Source organism: Dipodomys ordii, unplaced genomic scaffold (genome assembly GCF_000151885.1).
Source record: "Dipodomys ordii isolate 6190 unplaced genomic scaffold, Dord_2.0 Scaffold78, whole genome shotgun sequence".
NCBI lineage: Eukaryota > Metazoa > Chordata > Mammalia > Rodentia > Heteromyidae > Dipodomys > Dipodomys ordii.
In genome coordinates, this window is record NW_012267294.1 from 7,491,494 (window position 1) to 7,513,692 (window position 22,199).

General features: G+C 45.3%; 1 protein-coding gene across 1 annotated transcript in view; it reads right to left on the reverse strand.

Annotated features, from left to right (window-relative positions):
- Tbx15 (T-box 15) overlaps positions 1 to 22,199 on the reverse strand; it is a 37,285-nt gene that overhangs the window by 5,985 nt on the left and 9,101 nt on the right. Inside the window, exons 5-6 of the mRNA XM_013024677.1 lie at positions 14,410 to 14,474; positions 3,566 to 3,663 (exon numbers count right to left, since the gene is read on the reverse strand). Coding sequence (XP_012880131.1) covers positions 3,566 to 3,663; positions 14,410 to 14,474 — 163 coding nt within the window. The remainder of the gene's footprint in view (positions 1 to 3,565; positions 3,664 to 14,409; positions 14,475 to 22,199) is intronic.

The window sequence follows — 22,199 nt, forward strand, 5'->3', positions numbered from 1 at the left end:
AGGCAGGCAGGCAAGAAGGCAGGCAGGCAGGCAGGAAGGAAGGAAGGAAGGAAGGGAACGAGGGAGGGAGGGAATATGGAATTCAAGCAACAAAGTGGAGTCAGCTAAAGCTAGTATCAACCAAGGATAATAACAGGAAATGCTCACTGAGTATTTAGTCCTAAGCGCTTGTGTAAGCACTTTATTGCCTTATTTAAGGCATTATCTTGGCTAGGAATGTGGCTTAGTGGTAGAATGCTTGGCCTAGCATTCATGAAGCCCTGGGTTTGATTCCTTCAGTACCATATAAACAGAAAAGGCTGGAACTGGTGCTGTGGCTCAAGTGGTAGAGTGCTAGCCTTGATCAAAAGAAGCTCAGGGACAGCACCCAGGCCCTGAGTTCAAGCCCCAGGACTGAAAAAAAAAACAAATAAGGCATTAACTTGTCTCATTCTCATTGTCACTATCTCCATGTTAGAGGTAAAGCCATGAAAAGGTTAGCACACGCTTGGTCTCAGGGCTTCTGGCTAGGGGGTGGGCATCAGTGGGAGCTGGAAGGGCAATTAGAGAAGGTGAAGGGGTGGACATGGCTGAAGTACTTCATAGACACATGTGAAAACAGAACAATGACCTCTGATGGAATTGTTTTCAGAAGGGGGAAGGGAGATGAAGGAGAATGATAGAGGGACAGATTGGTCAGCACACATTGTATGCATGCATGGAAAGATCATATCACCTTTGTACAACAGTCTAAAGGAAAGAATATATCTTTCCTAAAAGAAAGTAGACAGTGGTCACTGGGGACATTAAGCAAGTCGGCATGTGGAATTGATGTGAATATGTTTGTGTTTTGCTGGGCACTGGTGGAGACTGTCTTGAAGGAAGATGTAAATACTCTGGAGGACTCCATTGTTATCCAGGTGAGCCATGGTAACAGTTTGGAGTGTGGTAGCACGGGAAGTTAGCAATATGGACAGACTGGAGGACCCTGTGCTAATGGGGTTTGGAGTGGGGCAGGGAGAGAAATATCCAGCAAATGAGCAGTAGATCTGTTCTCAGAGAAGTTACCGGATCAGTGAGGAAGACTACAGACTCAGTTTTGGACACACTGAGCATAAGAAACATTGGGGAAAGACGTACAATGTATCATCAATTCTCAGTGGAGTATCAGATAAACTCTTATCTGAAATGCTTAGCACCAGAAGTGTTTGGAATTTGGGATTTTTGTTTGTTTGTTTCAGATTTTAGAATATTTGCCTATACGTAGTGAGATACGTTGTAGAACAGAACCCAAGCCACCACATGAAGTGCCTTGTTATTTCTGTGTGAGGCAATTGTTGCATGCTGAGTAACTTTGTGCACGAGACCAAGATCCCTGGTCTGTGAGGTTCCTCTGGTGGTGTGACATCAGCATTCAGAAGGTTTGGGGTTTTTTGGAGTGACTCTGATTTGGGGTTTTAAGGTGAGTGCTGCGCATGCCACATGTGCTGCTGTTTCAAGGATGGACTTGACAGGTTCTCCCTACCCTGACAGGGTGCCAGCCGGGCTGCAAAGGTGAATTCTTAAACACCAGCATGCACCTTCAGTCGTGAGCTGACACTGATCCTCATCTCAGAGCTCCAATGCACCTGCACACGCAGTCTCTGAATCACTGTAATCACCTCACAGGGTCCAAGGCTGGATTTTTGCTTCTCAGGATTTTGCTACTGTGACTTGCTCACATCTGACCCTTCTCATTCTAATACAAATCAAACTGATAAAAATCCAACTATCACAATCCTGATGCTTTAATTGCCTGACAACCACCGAGTGTCTAGTCCATGTCTGCTAGCATCAGAGCAGAATGGAAGGCTTTGGAAATGTCAGATCTTGTTTTCCCCAGAGGAGACAACTTGCCAACTCAAGTATCTCCCAAATTGTACCTTTCAGCACAACTGTCAAAGTGCTTAGATTCACTACTCATAAAACCTCTCAGACTGGGTCACACCGATGATTCTGGAATGCAGATTTAGAAATTGAGGCACAGGATTTATTCATCAGAACAAGACCAAATTGTACTTGGCTTATTATGGGTTTGAGTTCCTATTCCTTTTTCCCTCTGTTGCAATGTTTCCTCAGTGATTTTGCTGGTTAATCTCAATTGTCAACCTGATTGGATTGAGAGGTGCCCAGCCTGGGCTTTTACTGGGCCTCTCCAGAGGTGATTAGATCTTACAGGCTCTGACTTCATCAATGGCTTAACCCATTAATAGATTCAAAACTCAGATGAATCAATGTCCTACTTGAAGGACATTAATCACCAGCGGCCTTGGAAGGATAAACCTTGGCCCTGGCTCCTGCCTGCTACTCTTCTCCCTCTTAATCTATCTGGAGGAAGTTTGGCCAACAAGGGGAGTGAGTGAGGAGGAACATGATTGCAGTGGATTTTGGGTAAGGAGTGAGCAGCATAAAACAGAGGCACAAAGTCCACTTAGCACAACCAGGGAAGAGGAGCGCTCTTTTAGACATGTGTTTGGAAAGAAGACAAGTGCAAGTTTCCACGGGCTTCCGGCAAGCAGCCTCTTGTGACTACAAGGCCTGAGGACTCATCACCACTGTCCACAGCTAAGGCTTTTCACATCTACAAAACTGGAATAGAAAAATTGATGTGGCTACCATGAGGAAAATAATAAATTATCACGATCCTTTCAAGTGCCTCTGAACAACTGCTACCATTCCATCTCTAGTACCATCACACATACACACCCCGGCTCTCAGGATAGGACCTTGAATGCAGATAAAATCTGGGTTCTGTGTTGAATGGAAACCCCTTTGGACAACTACTTAAAGAAAATATGTGTAATACTTAAAGACAATTTTAAAGTCTTATTTCCTTTTTTCTTTTTTTTCTGGTCATGGGGCCTGAACTCTGGGCCTGGGCGCTGTCCCTCAGCTCTTCAGTTCAAGGCCAGCACTCTACCACTTGAGCCACAGCGTCACTTCCAGCTTTTTCTGCTTATGTGGTGCTGAGGAATTGAACCCAGGGCCTCATGCATGCAAGGCAAGCACTCTACCACTGAGCTACCTTCCTAGCCCTTAAGTCTTATTTTCAAGTGGTTGCACAAAGGGGTTTAACACAACATGTCAGGTTATGAGCGTACTGTACCATGATCCATGTCACCTGTCTCCTCCATCTGTCTCCCATCTCTCCCCACCCCACCCATCCCCTCCACTGGCCTGGCTCCATTTTCACATATGGAGGGACATTACGACCGCATCCTCCAACCCTTCTTTGTTTCCTGCTTCTCTCCCCTTCCCCTTGCCCTCACTTCCCTGGCACTCCCCCCTCACTCCAGCTTCTTGGTGCTCATTTTGTTAGACTGTAAGGTTTATTCCTCAGAGCAGTTCCACTACTGGAAAAATGCTGATTCCAGACCCGGTGTGGCCAAGAGCTGCCACTTTGGTTCTTTATGCACCCACGAGCTTGCTCTGTTCCAGGAGCCCTGGGCTAGCTCCTGTCTTGGCTGGGGGCGCTACGCAGGACACTCAGTTCACCTGGTACCCTCCCCAGCCCCGTTCCTGAGCAGAGGATGGGCCCAGGCTTTACCTTGCTGCTTCTGCATGGTGGTGAAGTCCTCAAAGGTCAGGGTGCGCACAGGCGGTCTCCAGAACGCATAGGTCTCCATGATGGCTTCGAGTCCAGTTCTGGAGAAAGGAGAAAGCCAGAAAACAGAGCTGCAAATTATCCCAAGAACTGCGCTGACTTTTAAAGAGCCAAAGGTGGTTGGGGGCTGGTGGCTCACACCTGGCATCCTAGCTACTCAGAACTCTAAGGATCTTGGTTCAAAGCTAGTCTAAGCAGAAAAAAAGATTGGAGACTCTTATCTCCAATTAACCAGGAAAAAAAAGCCAGGAGTAGATCTGTAGCTCAAGTGGTAGGAAGCCAGCCTTGAGCAGAAAAAGCCCAGTAAAAGCACAAAACCTTGATTTCAAGATGGTTAATCTGGCAAGTGTTAAATGCACAAGAGATATCACCACCCAGATAAGTTCGTCTAGAAAAGTACAAGGTACCAATGACGCTGCTTACAGGAAGAACAGAGGTGCCCTAGTAGGTCGTTAAAACAACAAGAACAACAACAAATCCATAACTATAACAAAATTTCACTCTGTCCCTTCTTCAGAATTGATTGTTGCACATGAAAAACAGCATTTGAAGTGTTAAAAGTCAAGGTCACTACTGTCCTTGAGCAGAGTTCAGTGATGATGGCCTCTCCAGTACAGGACACTGCCAGCCCAGCCACTGCATGCCTCCTCATGTACACCGCCATGCACGTCACCACACACGCTGCCACTGACAAGTCCATCCACACTGAGCGTATGAGAAGGGCAAATGAAACGCATATGGATGTGGCTTCAAGGTTTTTTAAAATTGGGGGAAAGGAAATGAGGGGGAATGCTTGGGTAAATTTTATCAGGGGACATGGTGTGCATGCATGGAAAGACCACATGTAATCCTCTCGAACCATCAATAGGTGTTAATAGGTGTTAAATTATAGAGTAGGTGTTGGAGGCTCAGTTGGTAGAGTGTCAGCCAATGACCAAAGGGTCTGGTACTGAGTTCAAGTCTCAGTCTCAAAAAGACAAGAAAACATTATAAAGCAAAGGAAGGTGTCTTAATCCACAGAGACGGATACACCAAGAAGGAGAATAAGCAATCAGATACACTCAAGTTTCTACCACAGCAAGAAACAATGACCGGAAAGCCAAGAAAGGACTTGATCCCAGAAGTTATACTGCCAGCCAGAACGACAACAACAACAAACCTTTCTTCAACTATGTGTCAGTGATTCTTTGTGTATGGTTTAGCAATCGAACAGGTTTCCAAGGATCACAACCTGTCAGGCTTCAGGAAATGTCTAGTATTTTTACAAGCACATTCCTTGCTTATCACTGGAGGTTCTCCATTGGTGTTGAATGTTGCATACATCAGATGGTTGTGTGTATTGTCTGCTATACCCTTCTGTTAATTGTAGCTTCTGTTCATTGTAGCCATCTTAGCCATCTATGTCATGATTCTGACAGCATTGTTTTGGATAACAGCATATCTTAACTGGCACTCCATAGCTCAAAACATGGTGTTGGTTGGGGCTTCACTTCAAGTTTTAACATAGCCTCTTCCAATTCTTGGGTTAAAAATAAGTGCTACGGAAGGTGGGAGGTTGGAGAGTAAGGAACAGTAGATTGCCTATGTCCTTCCTTTGCAATGCCACTGGAAGGGATGTGGGGGCCCTTCTCAGAACAGCCTCGCTTTCTCTGAGGCAGTCATTTACAGAGTTGCATGCTTTGAATGACAGGAGAAACGTTACATAAGGTGAGAACAGACCATCTTTCCTTTTCACTGACAACAGGGTTCCATGAGATTGTTCTTCAATGAGCTACTAACATACTGATTGGCTCTTTATTTCGGAACATTTTTGTTTCCTCTGTGGACAGCCCTTACTTGCAAAGTTAACTTTCTAACGTCTCCTCTGGAATCCTGGAGGCTTTAAATACACCCACATTGGCAAACCAAACTCTGTATTTTAAGAAGAGGTTCACAGGAGAGAGTGTTGCATGGTGTTTATTAGCTGTTAATCTGTGAGAATAGGAATAGAAGATATCTCCCAGCAGCCACCCTACATTAATACTGAATATAGTACATGAGACTATTCATGGAGAGAAAGAGCCCAAGCAGTTAGGGAGTTTAGAATAATAAGGGGCTGGGCTGATGGACCATGTGGAGCCTTGACGGATGGAAGAAACAGAAAGACCCAGCTTAGCTCTTACAGCTCTGTTCTGGAATGTTGGCAGCCCACCAGAACCTCTCAGGATCCCCTGTAGAGTAGGTTCCCTGCTCCACCTTCTATTCTGTTCTTCCCATGAGCAGGGATCCCAATGAGAATACAACACTGCCTTGAGGACAAAGAGCAATGCCCTCTCACCTCAAAATAGAGGGCTAGAAGGCTGTAACGTGGCAATCACACACCCACCAGTGTACTGCCAATGCTGTGCTTAATGAGCAGGTAGGAAATGATCTTTCATCTATGTAGCAACTGCAGAAATGATTTGATTTAAACTATCCCAACTGCACACTGGAAAGGAGTGACCATGTACTATGTGGCTCGATCTGAGACCCAAGTATGAAGCTGATTGAATACTGGAAACCCATCTTGAGTGTTGTCTCCTGACATCAGATGTCTTCTGACATCTGATCATCTACTCTTTGCTTTTCTTCCTTTTGGCAGTGGTGGGGTTTGAACTCAGGGCTTTGTACTCGCCAAGAAGATTCTCTATCACTTACATGATTCTCCAAACCCTCCCCCCAAGACACACACACACACACACACACACACACACACTTTATTTCTTCACTTTTGAGACAGGGTCTCACTTTACCTCCAGGCAAGTCTAAACTGCAGTCCTCCTAATTGTGCTTTCCCAGTTCACCCAGATGACACACATGCACACCATGGAATATCACAAAGTTTTTGTCTGGGCCAGCCTGGAACTATAATCCTTCAAATCTCCGCTTCTCAAGTAGCTGGGATTACAGGCTTCAGTCACCACACTCAGCCCAATGCTGAGTGTTAGTCCAGCCTCTGTGGGCATATTTTCTTGAAAAATTATTCTGGTTTTTTTACATGTATTAGAAAGTTCTGTTACATTCTGCTGCGATCTCTGTTATAACTTTTACCCTCTCATTCCATTACCAACAGATACAAGAGGAGAGGGCCAGACATTTCCCACAGGAGGTGTCCTAGCCACATCTCAGGGAGGCCTCCTTTAGCTTAAGAATGTAACATCCATGTCTGGTGTCAGGGGCTCACACCTGTAATGCTGGCTACTCAGGAGAATGAAATCTGAGGATTGTGGTTTGAAGCCAGGCCTGGCAGAGAAGCCCAAGAGACCCTCATCTCCAATTAACCAGCAGAAAGTCAGAAGTGGGAAGTAGCTCAAGCCTTGAATGAAAAACAATGAAAAAGAATATGAGCAAAAACAGGAGGCCCTGAGTTCAAGCCCCAGGACCAGCACAAAAGAATAAATAATATTAAAGCCTCCAGCATATCACATATGGGTACATCCATCTTTAACAAGGGATATTTTAGTGTTAGCGTTGGGGACAGAAGGGTTCTGACTTCTCCCCAAATAAAGGATAAGGCCACAGTATTACTCACCACATCCATCTTTCCTAGATCTCCACCATATAGAACATAATACCAGTGTCCCAACTGTGCCTTTCCCAACCTTTCCTCTTTCTTGTCTAATTCAAGAATCTTTCTCCATCTCCACCTAGAGAAACTGTGAAGAGGGAGAGGGGGAGGGAAGGAGCGGCCAGATTGTCCTTCTAGAAGTAATATCATATGCCCTAGAAACCTAGGGACTGACCCTAGTGTCACCTAAGAACTGTTCCTTAGCATGAGGATCTCTGACAGACACACAGGAAACCCCCGCACATGAGAATCAGGCTACTTCCTTCCCTCAGCTCTGGGGACTGGATGACTGGGATCTGGGGAGCTAAGTCAAGGAAACTGCATGGCAGATAACATACCAATCAACTAGGCTCCGGCCAAGGAAGGAATGTTCTAAGAACTGAGACTAGGTCAGGGAGGCTGAGCTCAGGGAACGATGGCAGAGAGCGGTAGGGACAGAGAGTGTCTGTTCCATGTGAAATGCTCAGACATTGTTATTCTCTGTTTGGTTTATGCCCTGATCTCCTTTTCTTTCCCATCTTATTCTAGTATTTGGAGAGAAAAAAATCTCAAATCAGAGCATGCCATTATTTCAGACCTACTTACAAGGGAGCTCAGCGACCTTGGACTGTCCTTTCTCCATTCAGGTGAAGGATTTTTTTTGGTTTTGTTTTTTTGCCTTTGTTCTTTTGTTTTGTGCCAGTCTTGGGGCTTGAACTCAGGGCTTGGGTACTGTTCCTGAGCTTTCTTTGCTTAAGGATAGTACTCTACCACTTGAGCCACAGCTCTACTTCTGGCTTTTTTTTTTTTTTTGGTGCTTATGTGGAGATCAGAGTCTCACGAACTTCCCTGCCGGGGTTGGCTTTGAACCACAATCCTCAGATTCCAGCCCCCTGAGTAGCCAGAGTTACAAGTAGGAACCACTAGCACCCAAGTAGGCACAGTTAAACCTTTCACATTTTTTTCAGTGGATTGAGAATTTGTTTTTCTGTCCACATTATTCAGGATATTCTAAAAAAACAACAACCAAAAAACCCTTCCCATCAGAAATCTGCAAATTGTCTAAAAACCAAGCCATCATTCAAAACACGCATCTACACAGTGAACTAGCTGTGGTGATATGCCTCTTTGAATGGCTCCAAAGAGGAAATAATCCTTGGAGTTGAGTTATAACAATGCATTATACACATAAACTGGTACATTGAGTTGAAACCCCTTTGAACAGCTAATTAAAGATTATAGATATAATAAAATTAGAAACTAAAAAAGGACAGTCCATCAGCTGGTGATGCATTGGACTAGAGTAAACCAACTTTGGTTTTAGTATTTGTAGTCACCAGAAGGGTAGAGTAGTATTGCATGAAGAGCATGCTCTGAGGCTAGACTGCCTGGGTTCAAATCTCAGCTCTGTCTCCTACAGGTGCAACCTTAGCCAAGTTATATAACTCCTCCCTGCCTCACCCCCCTTAGCTGAAAATGGAAAGAGTGATGAGACCTAATCCTAATGGTTACTTAATAATGCAATTGATTGGGGATGAAAAAATTCTATCAGAACTCAGAAGGAGAGGCTGAAGACCACCGGTCCAACTCAAGCAGAAGAAACCCCATCATCCTGCTAGAGTTGTGGTGTTCTTTTGCTGTAAGTGGAAGCTTTGGGAGCCCTGTGGGTCTGGGTTAAACGTTGAAGGAGCACTATGCTACCTAATTGCTTTGCTCATTTTCTATTCAAAGAACCAAAAAGCATGCCCCTGGAGCCCCTGCAGGCCTCATTATCTTGTAGATATTTCAAACTCAATCTGTTAGCCATTAGAAAGACGTCATTGTGTTCAATGACACCATCCCTGGTCAAGAGCCACAGATAATAAAACCATTGCCAGCTTTCTCTGGCAAAGCCCCATGGCCAAGAGGACAATGGTGGAAGAGGTCCATGACAACAGAGAGAGAGAGAGACAGACAGACAGACAGACAGAGAGACAGAGAGAGACAGAGAACAAACAATAAGGCAAAGAAAAATAATATTAAGTGCACATTAAACGACCCCAAGTCAGTGGATATAACAAATGCTATAACCTGGATGGAGAGTGGGAGTCCAGCTGCGCCAGGTTCCAAAAGAAGCCCAGCTCCCTACAGCTGCCCTGACCACTTCTACAGCTCCTAACCTATGCCAGGGACAAGCAGAGAGCGTGCAAAACCTCCAGGGTACTCGTAAGGTTGCTAGGGAACGAGCTAGGTGAGGTGGGCTGGGAAAACACAGTCGCTGGCTGTCTAGAGAACAGCGGCAGGCCTGGCAACTGTGTGGGGCTGTGTGGGTCACTGTACTGGTTGAACCAAGACGCATGGTCAGCGGGCGGGCCCCCAGCTTTCTGAGGGAGACTGCGTGCACAGAGGGGCGTGGCCCCATCCTCTGGGCGGATTTGCAAACTCTGAATGCGCACACCTTTCCAGAAGTTCACTGAGAGATGGTACAGACACACCAGCAGCTTCAGAGGGAAATCCAGACCCCTCCCATGTCAGATGCAGCATGGATGAATCGGTGCTCTCGTTTGTATGCTTCCGGCTCGAATGGCTACATGCAAGCAGGAAGTTGAATCGTAGGAAATAACCGATACGTTGTTTTTTTATTTTTAGTGGTTTTTTCTTAAACATTATTTGGGAATCAACTAGGGGCCTCACCTCCAGGCTCTCTTCTGTACGGTTATTGTAGAGACTATGTCTCTTGATGCCTCTAGAGACAATGGAATGGGTGTGAGGCTGAATGAATCGGCTAGAACTCACTTGGAGGACAGTGACTCCCCAGACGCTGGCCTGCTTAACAGGAAGTCACAGGTGTGTGGACAGCACTGCTCTCCACAGGGAGGCAGGCCTGAAAGGGCGTTCCTTCCAGACGCAGCAGCAGATTGTTCATGGGTTTGGGTTCGAGTGAGAGGAAGGAGAAAAAGTGGAGGCTCAGAGCCAGGAGCACGTCTCCCATGAGACCTGCGGAGTGGCAGCCAGTCTCTTCCAACGCCTAGGTCCCCAAGATCTCTGCTCTGCCCTGAGGACACCTGTCAGCCAGGCCACGCCCATGGCTGAATGTGGAGACCCTGGTGCCCGCTCCCAGGAAAGGACAGGGGGTGACGAAGCCCCCACCCTTCCCTCTCCCCAGCCTCTGGGAGAGACAGGGGTCGACAAACCTGAACATGTTTTGGTTTGAGGTTTGGCAAACTCCCTCACTCCAAAGTATTCCACAAATGTTTTGTGTTCTGCAAAACCAAAAAACACTGGCCGAGCACTTCCCACCCACCCCTCTCCCTTCCCTCATGTTGAAGCCCATGTGTTTTTTTTTAAAGGAAATGGAATCCGTATGTTGGGGGGACACATTTATATACAGCTCATCAAACCAGTTCCTCCGTGCGAGCCACGTATGTCTCGAATGCATAGGGAAGATGCAGGCGTTGTAGGAGCTGTGTTAGGACAAGTGAGGTAGCAAATGACAGGCTCCTTTTTGGAAGGTGCTATACGGTCCCCGTGTTGTCAGGGACCCGCCAACTCCCAGATGGCTTGCAAAGAATTCTCTGTATCCTTTTCCCATCCGTGTTTCCCATCAGTACAAAGGCTTTAGGAATTCAGATGCCACAGGCAGCCAGAGAGAGGCAAGCCGCTGGGCAGGCTGAAGAGTGCAGGGTCATCTTGAACTTTGTGAAGAGGAAAAGGGCAAAGCCCCTAACCTTGCCCTAACACATTTATTTTCCTGTGCCCATCCTGGGCCTTGAACCCAGGGCCTCACACTCTTGCTGAGCCTCCTCACTCAAAAGCTGGTGCTCTACCACTCGAGCCACATCTCCACTTCTGGCTTTCTTTTTCAACTCCAAAGTGCTCATGGCTGTGCTTGTGCAAATGTTTATGTCTATGCAGGTGACATCTGTAGCTTCCACACCAAAGTGAAGGTGTGTGGCGGCTGTTTTTCTTTTTTTTTCTGTTGGTTGTGGGGCTTGAACTCTGGGCCTGGGTACTGCCCCTCAGCTCTTCAGCTCAAGGCTAGCGCTCTACCACTTGAGCCACAGCGCCACTTCCGACTTTTTCTGCTTCTGTGGTGTTGAGGAATCGAACCGAGGGCCTCATACATGCGAGGCAAGCACTCTACCACTGAGCCACCTTCCCAGCCCACGGCTGTTTTTCTGTGTGTGGCTTATCTCACTCACAGTGTCCTCCGGTGCCACCCATGTGGCTGCAAGCTTTCCCTCTTTTGTGTAGCCTTTGGATCTGAGTGAGATAATTTGAAGAATTTCCACCCAAAAGACACACCAACTATTAAAACGGGAGGAGGCGGCCTTGCAGACATGTGCAGCCCACCAGACAAGACAGACACATTCCTGTCTGCTCAGTGCGTCAGCCACGAGAGCCAACATGATGCGTGGTGCTTCCTCCTGGCCCCAGGTGAAGGCCGGAAGCCCTCAGCATCCCCAGCTAAGATGCCAATATGGACCAGTCTTATTTGCAGAGTGAAAATGGAGCTCTGAAACAGGACCCAGGACACAAGGACACCTGCACCTCCACGTTCATTGCTGCGCTGTTCACAATAGCCAACTACAAAAACAGCCCACATGCTCCACTACAGATAAGTGGATCCAAAAGTTGTGGTACCTATATACAATGGAATATTATGCAGCCACCAGAAAGGACAGAATAATGGCATTCACAGGGAAATGGATGGAACTAGAGCAAATCATTTTGAGTGAGGTGAGCCAAGATCAGAGACAAACGGCACATGGTCTCCCTGATATGTGGATGTTAAATCCAAAATGTAAGGAGATATGACAATGTAAACAGGACTCAAGAAACAAAGGACCTCTACTTAATTTGTCATATAATTTCTAAATGACTTCATGTTCCTGACCACATACATATGCACATCTGAGGGAAGCTAGAAAGAGGGCACAGAATCATAGGGAAACAGGTGAAAAATATAAACTGAGGGACCCATCAGCTACACTGGACATTGGTGAAAATGAACTAAGTAACACAAGGGCACCGATGGGAGGGAGAGAAGGAGAGGGAAAGAGGGAACCGCTGACACTAAGCAAAAGGGAAGAAATCACATATCACCCGATGTGGAAGAAATAGCTGTAGTGTCAAAGTTTGTAGAGACCATAAGCTTTATAGACCATAATAATGACAATGCACCTCGTGAAGGTTAAAATGTGTGTGTGACTTTTAACTAAGGATCACTATCCCACAATACTGTGAATTTTGAGAAATTCATATAATCACTTAATCTCAATAAAAAATTATTATTAAAGTAAATGGGGTTCCAATTTCCTGAGCTGTGCTGACAGAACTCCACCACATACACCATCTTGTGCTGCCCACATGCTCTTGGGCAGTGATGAGCGCTACACATAATAGCTAGATATGCAGATACATCTAGCCACGTCCGTCTTTGCACTTGCCGTGTCCTCTGCCCAGGTTCAGGTACCTTCTGGCACCTTCTCTGCATCTTACCAAGCTTCAGATCCCCAATGCCATACGTGGCCTACCTATCATGAATCAGCAACTTAAGCCCAGCCTCATCCACATCGTGAGTTCAAGCACAGCCTGAATTACCCAGTGAGACCCTGTCTCAAAAAAAAAAAAAAGTTTATAAACCAATCCTTTCATAAGTTATTTTGCAAAGGGAATGACCATCCAAAGTGATTTTTCACATAAATCTGTGTCGCAAGACAGTAATACATCACTGAACGACAAGGAAGTGTTCCGAGGAATAAGGCAATAGGCGATCTAATTGTTGAGTAAACATTCGCATATCCTCACACCAACTCAGACAGCCACAGCCCACCAGCACCCAACGCGCCCTGGCGGCTGCTGTCTCACACAGTCTGCCCTTGGCTGAAACACGGCCAGGTGGTCTACGATCGGGCAATGTTCTACATAGCTCCTGACGTAGTCTAAATGGGATAGGATCTGGGTGCGCCTGGAAACCCCACCGCAGAAAGAATAGCAGAGCTAAAACAGCCAGCCTGCCATCCAGATGGAAGGAAACGCCTGCAAGCTATGAAAGAGGTCTGACATCTGATGAAAGCAAGTCATCGCTGCCAAGTCCCGGCGCTGCGTGAGACCGGGGTGGCACACCGATGATTCGGTCTGGTCTTCTCAAGATAAAATTCCTTAACTGAAGAACCCTGGAGGTATCCAACTTCCCCACACAGCTCAGCTCTCCTGTAACTGTCCACAGAGAATAGATTTTAACTTTGCCTAGGAAAGGTGAGCTAGATAGAATTTAGGGAAAAGAAAGAACTACTAGCCAGAAAATCAACACAGCCTCGCAGGCCTGTTACAATATCCGCAAACAGCCACAATTAACAAGAGTAACTTGAGGACCACAATCAAGTCTTGATGACAATGGCAAGTTATCAAGAGAGGCAGTGTTCTAGTTACTAAAGCAAGAAACACATAAACAATTAAAAATAAAAAATAAAAGAGCAATAAAATGAATAAATTTGGGGGGAAAAAAAGGCTAGGTGCTGGTGGCTCATACTTGTCATCCTAGCTACTCAGGATAGTGGTTCAAAACCAGCATGGGCAGAAAAGTCCCTGGGATGCTTATCTTTAAGTAACCAGCAAAAATTCAGAAGTGGAGCAATGGCTCAAGTAGTAAAGCATTATCCTTGAGCAAAAAAGGTCAGGGACAGTATCTAGGCCCTGAGCACAAGCCCTAGAATGGGCAGCTTATACAAATATTCTGAAAGATATTTTATTTGCTCCTAATTCCTTATTTTCTGACTATGTGAAAAACATGACCAATGGCTACAAGTTCTGTACCCACTTACAGATCTGGCAACCTTTTCTAATCACAAATCACTGAATACCTTATTTTACCTAAGCAGATTGCCAGGGTGATGATCAGGCTAGAGGAGATGCGTGGGGAATTTGGTGTAATGACGGTCATCGATTTGAGGATGGGCCTTTAGGGCAGCTCTGTGACTTTTTTTTTAATTGTTATTATAAAGATGATGTACAGAGAGGTGACAGTTACATAGGTCAGGTAAAGAGTACATTTCTCTTTGGACAACGCCACCCCTCACCTCATGCTGTGACTCTTGGGATTGGCTGGCCATTGCTGAGTTGGCACAGGGGCAGCATTCATAGGCATTTTCAAGAACCCAGGAGCCAACAATAGATAGAGTGCAGAGATGTCACAACACACAGAAAGAAACTCAGTGAATCTCTTGCCCAGTATTCTTACCTGTTTCTTCCAGAATCTCGGAATCCTTTAGCAAAAGGGTTTCGGTCAATTTTTAACCTGGTGATCTGAAGAAAGACAAAAGAAAGACACACATGTAAATATGAATTGTTTTCATATTGACTGATTTCTTTTTGTCTAACTCTGAGGGGAAAAGAAATCCCTGTATGGATAACAGCTGTTGTTTTCACTTAGTTTCCTGTTAGTTTGAGATTTAAATTGCAGCTTGATATGGAACTCGGGGCCTGGCCTGCAGATGTATGACTTGCTTCTCACTAAAACCCAAAGTGTCTCCCGCATGTGACCGTGAACTTGCCCTAAAGTGAAGATAAATTATTTGTCCAGATCAACGCAGAAAGAGAAGGCTTGGTGATGGTTAGGTCTGCAATTCAGGTCCCCCAGGAGGGGCTGTGAGGCCAGGTGTGCTCGAATGCTAGGTCCCGTCAGGGGGGAATGGGGCCCCCAACCCACCTTGACCTCAACCACCCCAACAACTCACTCCACTGCCCATTTCCCCTGAGGTGTGCTTTTCCTGACCCCGGGAATGCTCATTGAATGGCCTGAAACATGCACCAGTCAGCTGGACAGATGCCAGTGGCTCACACCTGTAATCTTAGCAACTCAAGAGGCTGAGGTCTGAGGATCGCAGTTCAAAGCCGGCTCAGGCAGAAAGTGTGTGAGACTCTGATCTTCAACTAATCAGCAAAAAGACAGAAGCGGAGCTGGGACTCAAGTGGTCAAATGCTAGTCTTGAGGGAAAAAGTTAAGGGGACGATACCCAGGCCCTGAATTTAAGCCTCAGTGCTGGCATATGAAAAGAAGGAGAAGAAAAAAAGAGGAAGAGGAAGAGGAGGGGGGAGGAAGAGGAGGAGAAGGAGGAGGAGGACAATGATGAGGAGGAGGAGAGGTAACTCTAGAAAGTAAGTTAATCTCATTATTTCAAGTCATCTTCCTACTTCTGCTAACTGCAGAACTGGTCACTAAGACAACTAAAATCGTTTCCTACACTACAAGTTCTTCCTTGTCCCTCTTGTGTCTCAACCTCGTTGGAGAGGAATTTCCCAAAGCCACAGCCTTTACAGGTCTTTAAAAATGCAATGTGAGATTCTGACAGGCAGACTCTGACTTAAAAGAACCAAGCTGCCTTCGAGGTTATTTTTCTCCTCAAACATTCCTTGCCCCTAGGACTGTGCACTATTAACATAGCATTAATAATGTAGCCAAAGCAATTCTGCATCTATTTTATAGACCAGAGTAGGAGCCTGAAGGTTTGGCTTTCTAACGTCCAGTGTCTGCTATGTGAATAGTATATTAAGTTTAAAGAGTGTCACTGCTTTTCTGTGCTTGACTTAAAATCAGTTCTTTCTTCCTCCATAATCCATAGCAATAAACCACACACCATATTTTCTTTTCATGTTGGGGTTATAATATTTTATTTTCTCTTTCAAGTTGGCTTATCCTTGTCCAACTCATTTATGATAGTGGTTTCTGATATATGATTGTGCTGCCAGGTTTTAGGAGCCTCCACAGACCCCTGTAAATAGACCAACGTTCTACTTCACGGGCCTGGGAGAAATGGCTAAGATTCCTAATTTCCACAGCTCAGTGGAACCCAAAGGGTATGTGTGGAAATTCAAGAGAAAGAAGCTCTCAATCCTTAGGGGAAACATCACTTCTTTCAAAGACTTAGACAGCTTTATGAAGAGTGAGGCTATACCACTTGTTAGTTACCAAGTGTCTTCTGTGTGCTTAAAGTAATGAACAGGCTACACAGGTGGTGAGAGGGCTGGAGACTTCATAGGTCATGCTCTGGTGTCCTCCTTTGTCCCCACAAAAGAGCTTGCCATCAAGAAGGTGATAAAGGAAACAGACAGTGATGGTGACAATACAGACAGAAGGTGACAGTGCTCACGGGAAAGGCTTTTGAGCTCGGCGGTCACCTAGGAGTGGAGGAGCTGGGCCTGAAAGACTGTGTGTGATTGTCATTGTACAAAATGGAGGAAGAGATGAGGAAAATATTTCTTAAGAAAGACTATCTGGCCAGGTACTGGGTAGCTCATTCCCGTCATCCCAGCTACTCCAGAGGCTAAGATCTGAGGATCACAGTTTGAAGCCAGCCCAAGCAAGAAAGTCTGTGAGATGATCTATAATGAACCACCGGAAAAGCCAGGAGTGGAGGTACAGATCAAATAGTAAAGTGCCATCTCCTTGAGCAAAAAAGCTAAGGGACAGTGTTCTGGCCCTGAGTTCAAGCCCCAATGCCAGCCCAGAAAGAAAGAAGGGGGAGTGAGGGGAGGAGGGAGAACACAGACAGAGACACAGCCATTTCCAGCTCCCTAGCCTTGGAACTGATCTTTTTCCTTCTACACATCACTGCCTAAGACAGGAGCCCAAGGATCCATCTTCATGAACGCACACCTAAACCATCACCTTCTCCTCTGTGGCTCCTTCATTTCTAATCCAAGCTTCTTACCCAGCCTTGCAGGGCCAACACCTCCTAGCTCCTGCCCATGCACCAGCCACGCCTCTCTGCCCAAGCTCCCGGCCTCTGCCCAACAGAGATGCTGTTCCCCCTCGCCTGCCTTGGGCACACACCCCACCCTCGTGTCCCGCTGTTCACAATGCTGATCTCAGTATAGGGTTCAATCCATTCCCAGATGGTTCCTCCAACACAGAAAACCTCTGCCAGTCTCTTGAACTACATCTTCAATTCCTTGTTCTAAGCTCAAGTGGCAATCATCTAGTTAATGTGATCTAGGTACTTTACTCTCAATCTCTGTTTCCTGTCCTGTAGGCCAAAAACATATCTAATCTGCATACCATTTTAAGTGCCTGATTGGCTTCAGGACATGAATGGGAACTTGGTCAATAAAATTAGTGGCCCAGTGGCCAGGAAGGAACTAAGATGACCAGTCTAAACCCATGATGGCAACATTTTGAGATTCTCAGGGACACAACTCTATTAAGTCCACTTGTTTGCACTGCTCCATTACAAACCAGAGCCTTCAATGTCTTTTCTTTTATAACCAGGCCTCTCCGTGACCTGCTGGGCCCCCAAAGCTTGTCTATGGATGACCTTGGCCCAGGGGTCATGAGGAGATATGGAAAACTGAGGCTGTAATAGCATATTTTTCTTCCCTGATTTTTATTTCCATAACCCCATCAGTGATTTGTGTCATCTGAGTTATTGAAGATAAGCTTGGTACTATTCATTTTAATCATTACCATGGACATTTTTACCTAGAGTTGTGCAAGCAGTTAATAAATAAGCTAGACCTCATCATGCATGGAAGCACAGGCTCCGAAGGAAATGAAATTTGAATACCCTGAGTCGGACTTTATAGAACCGGGGCTGAAAGAGTTCTCTTTTATTAACACTCTCTGAGTTAATGCGATGTTTTTATCATGTTACTCCAAATGCTTTCCATCAGAGAAAACAAAACACTGAGCCAAGAATCTGAGCCTGCACACAAAACAAAACTGCACATGACTTGATTAGAAAGAGCAGCACTGGCTCAATTGCCTGCAGACAATGTGTACCCGGTGCTCCCTGAAGGCTGGGCTCAGGGGACAGGGCTATCTCTTTTTAAATTCTAACTTCTTGTTTTGAAAAAAAATCCATATTCTACAAGTCTTTTTTTTCCTCTGAGACATGACAAAGACTTCACAACCGAAATTTCCTGCTAACTCCATGGCATCTGTATCTTGCAAGAAAAAGCATAATGTTAAGTCATTGTTATCCCCATGCTACCAACTACTTGCTCTCCCCTGTGAGATTCTGGGCATGGGTGCTTTTGCCTCTCTTCCACAGACCTGCCAAGTTGGCATTGAAAGAGAAAATAATAATAATAATAACTTCAGTATGTTGGCAATACTGAAAGTCTGTAAGTTGGGCAGCCAGGGTGAAAGGAAGAAATAGGGGGAAGAAAAGGGAGGAGGGAGAAAAACATGAGCTAGTCCCTGAAAACAAAAAGGCTTTCTTCACATTTCATATCTCAAGAAGCAGAACCACAGATGTCTGAGGCAGCCAGCAAAGCAAGTGTGCCGGCCAGTTCACTCATGTACGAAGCATAAATCCAGCGTGCCACATGCACCATTATCTTAGAACCACGGGGGTGGATGCACCCTTCATCTTAACTTTGGGTTTCTGAGCTTCCAAAATTCATAGGCCAATTCTAATCCCTTTCCCTAACATTTGAGAGATCAAAACTATGTCCTAACTTTTTATTTTGCCAACTGAAAATAATGAACAGCGATCCACCTTCCTGCCGTCATTACTTCATTACTGTGTGTGTGTGTGTGTGTGTGTGTGTGTGAACTCAGGGCCTAGGAGCATCAGGGCTGGCAATATATCACTTGAGCCACAGATTTTTGGTGGTTAATCAGAGATAACAGCCTCACTGACTTTTTCTGCCTAGGCTGTTTTTGAACCTTGATCTTCATATCTCAGCCTTCTGAGTAGCTAGGATTACAGACATGAATCACCGGTGGCTGGCTCATGCTATTTTTTTAAGTACGTTTGTTCTCAAAAAGCTCAAAATACTAGGAGGAGGTTGAGTACAGACGTGTAAAGTTCTTGAGAGAGGTACGGTGTCCAGCAGATGTAAGAAGGCAGAGCTCATCTGGTGCTAAAATACAGATGAGAGGTACAAAGGACAAGGTTTTCACCAAACTTGAGGAGCAGAAGGAATTTAAGCTGATAGACGTGAAAGAGAATGGCATTTCTAGAAAAACAAATATATGTAAAAGCAGGGCAGCTACAAGATCAGCCAGAAAAATCTATCTCCATCAAGTGCCCAAGTAAAAATGTGGCAGAAGTAATGAGATATGAGCACGAAATGGAGTTGGTGAGATGCCACAGAAGAGCCAAGGTCCTGGACGTTAGCACTCAGACACTGAGACATCAGCAACAATGTTTGACTGGTAAGTGATGCAATCAGTACTGTTTTAGCAAAAGCCATCTGTCAATAATACGTGGCTGGCCTGTATACACGCAAATGGCATTCTAGGTAACATGATAGAAAGCTATCTTAGGGGCCCAAGATACAGGGAAGGCAAGATCAGAACAAGGGCAGAAGTAATACAATTAGAAGGAAGAATGCAAAAAAGCAGGAAGTGGAGGTGTGACTCAAGTAGCAGAGCACCAGCCTTGAATGAAGAAAATCAAGTGAGAGCTCAAGACCCTGAGTTCAAGGTCTAGTACTGGCATGGGTGTGTGCACACCTGCAGGTGCACACATGTACACACACACACACACACACACACACACACACACACTCAGGTGCTGGCAAAAAGACTGAGGTTACTTGGCTTTATTGGAAAACACTATATCATAATGAATTGCATGTGCAATTTATTAGTCCCACAAATGGGATTATTTAACAATCATGCCTATTGATTTATCTACAGAATATAGTCTTGGTAAGCCAGAGCTGTAATCATGACGTGAACGTGGGCAGAACTGGGTATGATTCGTGGATTTTGAATGTCAGCGCATCATGAATTCATCAACATGAAGATGCAGGGATAGAAGCCATTGCCTTTTGATTTCCATCTCTTCTGAAGCCAGTACAGCTCCCCCACCCACATGTCCAGGAACCTACTTTTCTCTTAATGAGCAATTTCGCATTGGAACTAGCATCCATCCCGCCTCTCCTCTGCCTGTGTAGACACAGCCAGGGAGCAGTGTAGGACAGCCGAGTGTGCACTGGATGTGAGTCTGAGTCGGAGAACACATGCGTGTGTCCTGGTCTTCTCCTAGTTCTATGGGGATGGCAGGAGTCTGAAGGAATTGAGAATGTCACTCAGGGTCGCACGGTTGCCAGTGTTATCATCAGAAATCAAGGCAGGAATAAACAGTTACTGCTGAACCTCCTGGTCTATATATGGCATTTGCCTTGTCCCTGCCCAGATGTTGGTAAAATATTTCTCTGCATGGAAAGTACTCAGACACTGCATGGAATACCACAATGGGAGAACGGAGAGGAAGGGATTTCAGGACCCACAGCTGCTCCTCCGTTGGGGTCAAAGGAAGCCATCGCTTCTGACTCTCATCACGGTTGCCATAACAGCTCTCTGGACTCAGTGAAGAGAAGCAATATTTGCTATTCAGTATTCCACTTTTCTTCTGTCTACTAAATCAGCAAATCAGAGTATAGACCGGCAGATCACTGGCTTCACGAGAAAATGATTAAAATGGCAGTTGGGATATCAGGATGTTCTTGGTACAATAAGCTTTTTGGCATACTGGGATGAGTCAGAATGGTTCATATAGCTGTGTGCTGGGGGCTCTCATCTGTAATTCTAGCTACTCAAGAGACTGAGATCTGAGGATCACAGTTCAAAACCAGCCCACACGGGAAAGTCTGTGGGACTCTTATTACCAATTAACCACCAGAAAACTGGACATGGAGCTGTGGCTCAAAGTGGTAGAGCACTAACCTTGAGCAAAAAGAGCTCAGGGACAGTACCCAGGCCTTGAGTTCAAGCCCCACAACCGATAATGATAATAATAATAATAGTAATTGAGTTCTAGCCCTATAGCCTATGATGATGATGATGATGATGATGATGATGATGATGGTGGTGACGGTGGTGATGATGATGATGATAGCTACAATAGTGACTAAAGTTGGGAATGCTGTAGTTGCTGGGAGATTCTGACCATCATATAGTACTTACTGGACTAAAGAGTTTTCATATATCAAATTTTTCTTTTTTGGGGGGGGGTCCGGTTGTGGGGCCTGAACTCTGGGCCTGGGCACTGTCCCTCAGCTCTTCAGCTCAAGGCTAGCGCTCTACCACTTGAGTCACAGCACCACTTCCAGCTTTTTTCTTTTTGCTTATGTGGTGCTGAGGAATCAAACCCAGGGTCTCAGGCATGCAAGGCATGCGCTCTACCACTGAGCCATCTTCCCAGCCCCTCATATATAAAATTTTTCTGATGATAAAGAATTTCTAAGGACTATTACCCAAATACCCCATGAAAGACAGAAATACCCTTTCTATGTAAGTGAAAGATGACTCGACTCACTGTCACCTGACTGCACATGTAAGGAAGTGTTTTCTTCAGACATTTTGAGCACTACACAGAGTGTACAATACAGAAAGTACTGAGTGTAATATAAGTTCCTTTGGCTTAAGAAGACTCCCAAAAAATCAGCAAATGGAAGTGTGCTACTTCATAGCAAAATAAACAAAAATCTCTTTTTCAAAACAGGATTTACTATAGGAACCCTTTGAATTAGACACATAAAATGCAATGTTAAAATTGCATTTTTTAAGGAAGTTCATCAAGTGAAATTATTTGTAAATCTAACTAGCCACCCTCTGCAAAAATAAGAAAACATTTAGAATACCCACCATTACCCATCCACATACTCCACCATTGCCATCCACATACCTCCTCCATAACCTGTCGGTTCAGAAAAGGTGTAGACACTTCCAAGAATAAAATCTCCTTTTCCTCAAAACAAGGGATACCCTGGTCTAATGCCAGTGGCTCATACCTGTCTTCCTAGCTACTCAGGAGGCTGAGATCTGAGGACTGAGGTTTGAAGCCAGCCCAGATAAAAATGTACAAGAGAATCTATCTCTAATTAACCACCAAAAATGCTGGACTGGACACATGGCACAAGTGGTAGAGCATGAGCTGGCATGAAAAAGCTGAGCAGCAGATAAAGGCCTTGAGATTGAGCCCCAGTGCAAGAAAAAAAGAGAGGAAAGAAAGAAAAAGGGGAGGAGGGAGGGAGAGAGGAAGGGAAGGAAGGAAGGAAGGAAGGAAGGAAGGAAGG